The sequence below is a fragment of the Ceratotherium simum genome, chromosome 3 (genome assembly GCF_057802395.1).
Source record: "Ceratotherium simum simum isolate JZ-2026a chromosome 3, ASM5780239v1, whole genome shotgun sequence".
In the NCBI taxonomy this organism is placed as follows: Eukaryota; Metazoa; Chordata; class Mammalia; order Perissodactyla; family Rhinocerotidae; genus Ceratotherium; species Ceratotherium simum.
The window spans coordinates 29334111-29344407 of NC_141902.1; the positions used below are offsets into that span (position 1 = coordinate 29334111).

The 10297-nt window shown below is 34.2% G+C and overlaps 1 protein-coding gene across 1 annotated transcript; it reads left to right on the top strand.

Moving 5' to 3' along the window:
* The first annotated feature begins 2332 nt into the window (after positions 1 to 2332).
* LOC101390543 (olfactory receptor 4K1-like) lies at positions 2333 to 3549 on the top strand. Its single transcript, XM_004421334.2, has one exon. The coding sequence runs from the start codon at positions 2398 to 2400 to the stop codon at positions 3325 to 3327; it is 930 nt and encodes a 309-aa protein (XP_004421391.2). The 5' UTR covers positions 2333 to 2397; the 3' UTR covers positions 3328 to 3549.
* The last annotated feature ends 6748 nt before the right edge of the window (positions 3550 to 10297 follow it).

Here is a 10297-nt window from a genome sequence, read left to right on the forward strand (position 1 = left end):
TGGTCTTACTCCAGCAATGGGGAAATTCTCCTATAAACTATTTTGTGATCCGAAATCATTTCTATCTCTGAAGTACACTCACAATGAAAAAGTGAATGATTCATTAATGAAGAAGGTTCTGAACGCTCTGCACATAGTCCAAGGATTTCTGAGTGACTTTTATAAACCCCACATGTTTCCATAACATAACTGCCTCTACGTTTAGAACTTTAGAGATGAAAATAGCCTTGAAGATAATATAGTTCTATCTTCTAAGGTCAGTCACACACCTAGTAAGTGGAAAATGTTATTTATCTTTACTAATGAGTACCTACCTTAATTATTAAGAAGAAAATGAAATATAACATTGAACCTGGTCTAGTCTACTTGGATTAAGAAAGCGTAGAAAATTAACGTGGAGAGGATTTCCTATATTTTGAAAATAAAGCCTGATAAAACATAATTATTGGATATTGGAAACATGGAATGTGTAGGAAATTTGCATATTTTTTCAAAGATAAGATGATCTTTAAAAATTGTATTAATACCTCTAACTTTATCTAACATGCTAACCATTGTGCTTTCTCCCCCTCCTCATTCTTCTTCTTTCTCCCTCTCGCTCTTTTTCTCTCTTTAATGTTATCCTGCTAAATTACCATAATATTTGGCAACCTTTACCCAATGGATTGAATGCTATAAGAAGTCCCTCGTGGCATCAAATTTTATCTTTTTAAAATTAATAAATATTGCTCTTTAGGATCTTTTTTACTCTGAGTAATAGGAATCTCTTTCTTTTCCAATATTTGTTTGTCTCCTTCTCTCCCTTGCCCATGTAAATACATGATCAGACAGACATGCCAGCATTGACTCAAATCTTCCACATGGAGATGAGAATCTCATGATGGAATTTTGTACTGAAGTCAGTTCATGACTCATTGGTCTGTTTATATTCTTGGGTAACTTAAGTTTCTGCATTCTTCTTAAAACTTCATATCATAACCCGAATGCAAATATGGAAGCCCTTGAAAGGGTAGGACTTAGTGCTTCAATAACTGCGTTAAAAATACATAATGAAAGCCTGTAACAATTTAAACATTTTTAATTGGTTAATTTATGGTTACCTGTACAATTTTGCCATTAAAATTTTAAGTGTTTATTATATTAGTTATATCTACCACTGAAGAATACGAGGTATGGAACTTCACTTAGTATAATGATAAATAAATACCTATTATGTATCGTTGGGTACACAGAACCACAGCTGAAAATGTTTCCTAAACCACTGGAGGTTATGTAGGGTTTTCTTCTGGGATCAAGTGGCCACATGGTGCCCAGTGTGTTAAGGAAACTCAAAAAATATTCGAGACAATTTATACACAATTTAACTTTTCTCTTTTGAAAATCTATGTGCTCAAAATGCACCTTGTGTAGTTGTATGTAATATTTCCAAAAAAAGGGCTTCTGAAAGGTGTTACAGATTTTGATAAATCCAGGTGTGTCAGGCATGTTTAGGAAGAGACAAAAGGCAGAGTCAGAAGGGACTGAAAACACACTAGTGGTTCATTCATAATTGGTCTTTATGGGACAGAAGATGAACTCTAACTATTGTTAAAAGGATGAAAGAAATGTTCTTATCTTCACAGACACTTTCGGAGTATCACCATTGTGTCTTCTTTCCATAATATTGCAAATTGCTTCTATGAAGCTTAAAACACTGTCAAGCCCTTTATGTTTCTCAATTTCATGAGCGTTAATCTAGTTCACTCAGCCTTGCATATAAGGCAAACTGCATCCACAATTAGCTCTTGGTCTACCATTCCCAACTTCATTTTTATTGTTCCTCATCACGCCTTCCTCCACCCAGGACACTCAACTCACGGCTCCCTGAATATGTCTTTCATATTTTTACCTTTATATCTGTATTCCTGTTATTCTCCTTGCCTGAAATAGCCTTTTCTTTCAGTTTTGCCTAGCAAATTCTAAACTTTAAGAAAGATTTAGTTTAAATAATACTAACAATATTTCATTATTCAAATATTCATCAAGTAAATAATATTTCATGACACTTTAACTTACCATTTGGCATAATTTCTTTCACCTCGGTAATATTTGTGATATTAATGTGTCACTTATATTTGCTTATTTTTTATTTTACATTCTTGTTTTTTAATATCTGGATATTACATGCCTAATTATGATAGGATCCACGTCTAATGCTCTGTTTTCAAACTTCTCCCACTTTCCACAACAGTCATAGGTGTTAAATATTGTAAATTGATTATTTACATAATCCATTAAATTAAATTGACTTTTAGTTGAAAGCTTATCATATTTCTTTTGTAAATATACAAGATACAGTTCCACTCATTATGACATTATCCTTATTTTCTTTTATTCAGGTAGCCGTAGACTGGATACATGGCTCACACAAATGAATCAGTGGTGTCTGAGTTTGTGCTTCTGGGACTCTCTAATTCTTGGGCTCTTCAGCTTTTCTTTTTTGCCTTCTTCTCTGCAGGGTATGTGACATCAGTGCTGGGCAACATCATGATTATTGTTATCATTTCCTCTGACTCCCATTTGGACTCTCCCATGTACTTCCTGCTCAGCAACCTCTCTTTCATTGATATCTGCCAATCTAACTTTGCCACCCCCAAGATGCTTGTGGACTTTTTTGTTGAGCATAAGACTATCTCTTTTGAGGGCTGCATGGCCCAGATATTCCTTCTTCATAGTTTTGTAGGGAGTGAGATGATGTTGCTCGTAGCCATGGCATATGACAGATTTATAGCCATCGGTAAGCCCCTGCACTACAGCACAATTATGAATCGGAGACTACGTATAATTTTTGTGTTTATTTCCTGGGCTGTGGGTATTCTTCATTCTGTGAGCCACTTGGCTTTCACAGTGGACCTGCCATTCTGTGGCCCCAATGAGGTAGACAGCTTCTTTTGTGACCTTCCTCTGGTGATAGAGCTGGCTTGCATGGATACTTACGAAATGGAAATTATGACCCTAACTAACAGTGGCCTGATATCATTGAGCTGTTTTCTGGCTTTAGTTATTTCCTATGCCATCATTTTGATCACTGTCCGACGCCGGTCCTCCAGTGGGTCAGCCAAGGCGCTTTCCACATTAACTGCTCACATCACAGTGGTGATTCTTTTCTTTGGGCCTTGCATTTATTTCTATATATGGCCTTTTAGCAGACTTTCTGTCGATAAGTTCCTTTCTGTGTTCTACACTGTTTGTACACCCTTGTTGAACCCCATCATCTACTCTCTGAGGAATGAAGATGTTAAATCAGCCATGCGAAAGTTGAGAAACCGTCGTGTGAACTCCTGGTGAAACTAGGGATCACCACGAGGGAACATAATCCTGAATGGGAATGAAGAACCTCCTGTGGACCACAGCATCAGGCCAATTATTTTTGCTAATGATGTGGTTTATTGAATTACAGAATGGATTTATGTCCTAAGTGCAAGGGAATTGCATAAAATCAGTTCCTAGTGTAATATTTAAATATAACTTTAACCAATATTTTATTGTTTATAATACTAAAGTACAAATTCTCTGGAAAATATTTAGTAATCCTTTGAAATTTTTATAAAGTATTTAGAGATTCTAGTCTACCTAAAATGCTATTCATGTTCCTAAACTTATTATTCTCTCCAACTGATCACATGATATTTTTATACCTTGCAATCAAAATGAGGAAATTGAATCTTGTGTTTTAGAATATGGATTTCACCTCATTAATATTCATTTGTTAGCTTATCTTTTGCTTGTGTATTGAATAATTTGGTTATTTGTAATCTGTTGTTAAACAATTGGCTATTTATAATTTTACCTATTTCTATGTTGCAGTAAATTTTTTCTGTTTTCTTTTTAGATTATTTGATATGCATTTCTACTTATTACAAAACTTTTTCTAGATATTTGGTGCTATCGGCAGCATAAAAATCTATTTTCCAAGTCTACTTATTTTTAAGTAGGATAAATTGGTTATAATGAATTCTACCTTATTCATAGAAAATTGCAAATATATTTGAAATTGTTTTCCAATATGGCAGATGTTGCACATTTAAATTCAGAGAAAAAGTTAATTCCACATATACCTAAACATACAAATGCACAAAGTGACAAAAATTATTTGCAATTGAGGACGAAATCTATTCTTCCATATTTTTTGGAAAACAGAAAACAGAAATTTAAATTCATGTAATCTGATAGTAAAGATTTTAAAAAATCTATTAATTATTGTTTCATCTGCTAGTCAAAATGAAAAAAATAATCGCTTAACAGAAAATAGAAAGCCTGCGATTGTCATCATTCTGGATTCAGTATTTTAATTGTACTATAAGACGTAAGTTAGTAGCTATGTGCACAGGTATTAATTCTGCATTTTAAGTCCTATCACAAGCTGAGTTTTAGATATAGACACATCCTATTTTTGAACCATGATACTACTTAGCTAAGGTCTCTTGAAACTTCAGATTTTTGGTCAGTTTCATTTGTACAATGTCAAACATAATAAAGAACTTTTAAACTTAACTACCTTTTATATATTTTTATATGGTGCTGAAAACATTTTAAATATACAATAAACATTAAGGCAGTCATGATATTATTGGTAGTATTTTTTCCTTTTAACTCTGCCTTGCTGGTGAAAATGGAGAGGTGTTGATAGTACCCCTGAAAAATCAAGTCATTTCACTGCTTTGATCCTCAGTAGTCTCATACTGCAGAAGAGGAGGGGTAGCGGGCACAAGGGGAAAATGGAGGGTGAGGGAAGGAGAGCAGCAGAAGGAGGATGAGGGAAATAAGAATTTATGAGTGGCTATTTGATTTGATCACTTCTTTATATTGCCAGTGATATCTTCTTCCACTTTTTAATTCTTACTTCACCATTAGGTTTATTTGAATTGTACTGGTCAGGCATGGCCATAAACTAGCACATTAAGTTTGACAAAAAATCCACAAGTCACAAAGTTAAAAAAAAATAAAAAGATTGATAAATCTGACTACATAATCTTCCATAGAGGTTTTTTTTTTTTTTTTTTAAGCCCATCACAAATAAAGTCAAAAGAAAAACTAGCTGAAAAGCAGTATTATTTGTAGGAGTAATATCTTTAGTTTGTAAAGAGCAAGAGTCAATGATAAAATAAAGAATTGCTTGCACTAGCACTTAGCATGCAGAAGTAATATCTATGCACATAGCTACTAACTTAGATCTACTGAATCCAATGTGATGACAATTGCATGCTTTCTATTTTCTGTTAAACAATTCTGTTTTTTATTTAGTTTGTAAAGAGCAACAAGTCAATAAGTAAATGCCCAACAAACTAGAAGAAAAATTAACAAAGTATATGAATAAGCAGTTTATTATTAATGCAAGTGACTCTTGAACATATGAGTAAATGTTAAATGTAAGCATGTAAGAAAATGCAAGTATAAGTACAGCGAGATTTCTTTGTTCATCTACATGATTGGCAAAGATCCAAAAGTCCGATAGTCACTGTGTTGATAAGATTTTTTTGATGAAACAGGAAATGTCAAATGTTCTTGATAAATCTCTAAATTGGTAGGAAAAAAAGAGGGAAATTTTCAATATCTATTAAAATTTTAAAACTTTGAATTGATAATTATGCTTCTAGTACTTTATCCTACAGATATACCCACACATGTGTAAAACAAAATATGTACATAGTATTTATTGTAAGTGTTGATTTGAAGAGCAAGATATTGATCAAAAAATCTAACTATGAGGACCTAAATGTCCGTCAGTGTAGACTCCTGAAATATATTATTGATACATCCATAAAACAAAATGTTGTACATCTGTTAAAAAATAATTAGGACCAGGCTTTGATTGAATCAAAGCTTGATGCTTCAATTAACTTACAAGGAAAAGAAGAGCCCCGATTAAGGGAGGGCTAGAGAACACTTTATCATGGACTTTAGGGTGGGAAGTGTTGTTAGAGATAATTCAACCCAGACTCCTCGCTTTTCACTGAGTAAATTTAAGCACAAAGAATATAAACGACCTGCTAGAACAACTCAATCAATTAGTGACAGAGGCAAGTTCGTTTATACATCTCAGTCTTTCCTTCCAGCAAGTTGCAGGGTTATAGAATTGTATACCTGTGTGTGGGTTGCTGTTTTAGTAGGTGTTTCATTAATATAGATACTTTGATAGGAATGTTCAATGTGCAATTGATGTTAGAACCAGTGATTTTTCTAACTCTATAGTTAAGATTTTCTGGAGAATACATTTAATTTATTTTGTGAATAGATTACTCTAGATGAGGATGCTTTGTACTTGTGTAATAATTTAAACATTTTTTTTTTCCTCTACAACACAACAAAATGTGTTTTGACTTTATAGTCTGAGCAAGTACACTGTCATAAGCCAATAGCTCTGATCCAAGTAGTGTCCCTTCTTTAAATACTCTGGGGGGAAGAATAACAATAAACCAACGCAAGTCATGATTGGTTTTATTCCACTTCACATGTAATCAGTCACATCCTCTATATTGAGCAAACAATGCTTTATTCCTGATAAGAAATTTAGAGTGAATCTAAATTAATAATGGAGGCTTTTTGAATATGTGATAAGCGCCAATGACTTTTAGTGTCACATTTGATCATAGTAGCATTGTGTGGTAGGTAGTGTATCTTATCCCCATTTTATAGATGCTGAAACTTGGAGGCTAAGTGGGAGTCAGTATTTTAACACCTGTATGTCTAATAGCCATTTCCTAGTCATTACAACACCGCAACTAAAAACAGACTAAGTTGAGACCTTGGCTTTCTTCTCTTAATTTTCTAAAGACTTGCTTGGAGATCAATAAAATTGCAGCAGCAATTAGAAATCCATAGCCAGAAAGGGCCTCTGAAAGATAAAAATAAAATTCATAAATTCTAGCCACAAAATCTAATATTCTTCACTATAAGAGCACATTTTGGGTTGTCACTCAAAGTCCATTAGTTACCAATTTTAAATGTTTAAATTATTAAAGCCATTTTGTTAAAAATTCAAACAAGACAGAATATTAAAAAGCAAAAGTGATGCCTCCACTCTCCAATCCCTACACCATTTTCAAAAGTAACTGCTAAAATTTTCACATGTATCTTTCAAGAGATTTCCTGTGAATTTTCATATTCGTTCATATATGCACAAATATAAAATCAGTTTCCGTGTGTTTGGTTTTTCCTTATGTAACTGGAGGTGTATTTCTTTCTGCTTGTTTTCATAACAGTTTGTCTTAGGAATATTTCCATGGTCAGTCATAGATTTGTCACATCTTTTTAACTCATCCACAGTATTCAATAATTTATCCATTCCCTTATTTGCAGATATGTAGGTTTTTCCTTTTTTTTGCTATTGCAAACACTGCTTCAGTGAACATCCTTATACATATTTTTTACGTAGAATATTAGCAAAGATATGTGCCTTTTAAATCTTACTAACTACTATCAAATCACCCTCTAAATGAGGTACACCAATTTACACACCCAGCAATAGCATATGAGGGCACCTATTTCCTCCCATTCTTGCCAAAACTAAATATTGCAATTGTGGTAGCCAGCCTCCAATGATCCTAACATCCTGGCTTTCATGCCTTTGTGTTGTCCCTTCCACGCTAAATTAGAGCTGGCTTGAGTGTCCAAAAGAATATGGTGACAGTGACTATGTGGTATTTCTGAGGCTTGGTCATAAAAAGCTTTGGTCTCTTGAACTGCTCGCTCTGGGGGGTTGTCAGTTGCTGTGCCATGATGACACTCAAGCAAGTCTATAGAGAGGAACCAAGGCCTCCCTCCAACTTCCAGCACCAACTGCTGGCCATAGAAGTGTATTGTCCAACTCCAGTCAAGCCTTCAATGACTGTAGCTTAATGAGAATGAGACACCCCAAGTTTGAGCTGATCAGCCAAACCACTACTGAATTCCTAATGCACAGAAACTCTGAGACATAATAAATTATTTTTTAAGACAAAAAAAAATAATTAGGGAGTTCTTTATGGACTAATAGGAAGTATCCCCACAAAGTATTCACATATGAAAAAATCAGCATGCACAAAAATGTGCAAAGCATGCTACCATTTGTGTTTAGTGACATAAATGTATAAGATATATTACATTTATCTATTTACTTATATATACATAAATTATCTCTGGAAATATTAAAGAATCTGGTGAAGGATGCTGACTTCTAGGATAGAAATTGGATGCTTGCAAAGGAAGATAAGGTTGGGCAGAGAATTGAACATATTCAGAGATATTTAAAGGTAAGCCTTCTTGATTGGCTGCATTTGAAGGTAAGGGACAATCAAGTTGGATCTTAGATTTCTTCCCTGGGAACCAGCAAGAAGATACATACTCCAAGGGGAGTTCATTCATTAATTTTTTAAAACATTCACTCTGTGTCAAATATATGGAAGATGATGAGTTAAGTATTATACATAATGGATATGAAGTGGTGATGCCCAGTTGGTAATTGGATATATAGTAGAGAGAAAACATGCTATTAAAAATCATAACTACATTTAGCACCTTCTTCTCTCAAGGGAATGATACAATTCCTCCTAAGATCAGAGGCTTTTTACGTAGTGAAATATCATGGCAGGCCACTTTTTAGTGAGTTTTGAGCAGGCAGCTAAAACAAAAGATAAATGGATGTGGTTTTAATTGAATGACGAAGTCCAAGATCAGATTAGAATGGGTCCATACCAGACGGCTTCCCTGGTGAATTCTACCAAACATTCAAAGAAGACTTAATACCTATCCTTCTCAAACTCTTCCAAAAAATTGAGGAGGGGGGGAAGCTCCCTAACTCATTCTACGAAGCTGACATTACCCTGATACCAAAACCAGACAAGGACAACACAAAAAAAGAAAATTATAGGCGAATATCACTGATGAACATCGATGCAAAAATCCTCAACAAAATAATAGCAAATCGCATACAATAATACGTTAAAAAGATTATACACCATGATCAAGTGGGATTTATTGCAAGTATGCAGGGATGGTTTAACATTCGCAAATCAATCAACATAATACACAACATTAATAAAATGAAGAATAAAAATCACATGATCATCTCAATAGATGCAGAGAAAGCATTTGAAAAGACACAGCATCCATTTATGATAAAAACTCTGAATAAAATGGGTATAGAAGGAAAGTACCTCAACATAATAAAGACCATATATGAGAAACCCACAGCTAATATCATCCTCAATGGTGAAAAACTGAAAGCTATCCCTCTAAGAACAGGAACCAGACAAGGATGCCCACTCTCACCACTCCTATTTAACATAGTACTGGAAGTCCTAGCCAGAGCAATCAGGCAAGAGAAAGAAATAAAAGGGTTCCAAATTGGAAAGGAAGAAGTGAAACTGTCACTATTTGCAGATGACATGATTTTATATATAGAAAACCCTAAAGAATCCACCAAAATCTTTTAGAAGTAATAATCGAATACAGTAAAGTTGCAGGATACAAAATCAACATACAAAAATCAGTTGCATTTCTGTATACTAACAACGAAGTAGCAGAAATTAAGAATACCATCCCATTTACAATTGCAACAAAAAGAATAAAATACCTAGGAATAAACTTAACCAAAGAGGTGAATGATCTGTACACCGAAAACTATAAAACATTTCTGAAAGAAATTGAAGAAGACACAAAGAAATGGAAAGATATTCCGTGCTCTTGGATTGGAAGAATTAACATAGTTAAGATGTTCATACTTCCTAAAGCAATCTATAAATTCAATGCAATCCCTCTCAAAGTTCCAACAACATTTCTCACAGAAATAGAACAAAGAATCCTAAAATTTATATGGAACAACAAAATACCCCGAATAGCTAAAGGAATCCTGAGAAAAAAGAACAAAGCTGGAGGTATCACACTCCCTGATTTCAAAATATACTACAAAGCTATAGTAACCAAAACAGCATGGTACTGGCACAAAAACAGACACACAGATCAATGGAATGGAATCGAAAGCCCAGAAAGAAACCCACACATCTATGGACAGCTAATCTTTGACAAAGGAGCCAAGAACATACAATGGGGAAAAGAAAGTCTCTTCAACAAATGGTGTTGGGAAAACTGGATAGCCACATGCAAAAAAATGAAAGTAGACCCTTACCTTACACCAAACACAAAAATTAACTCCAAATGGATTAGAGACTTGAATGTAAGACCTGAAACCGTGAAACTTCTGGAAGAAAATATAGGCAGTACGCTCTTCGACATCAGTCTTAGCAACATCTTTTCAAATACCATGTCTGACTGGGCAAGA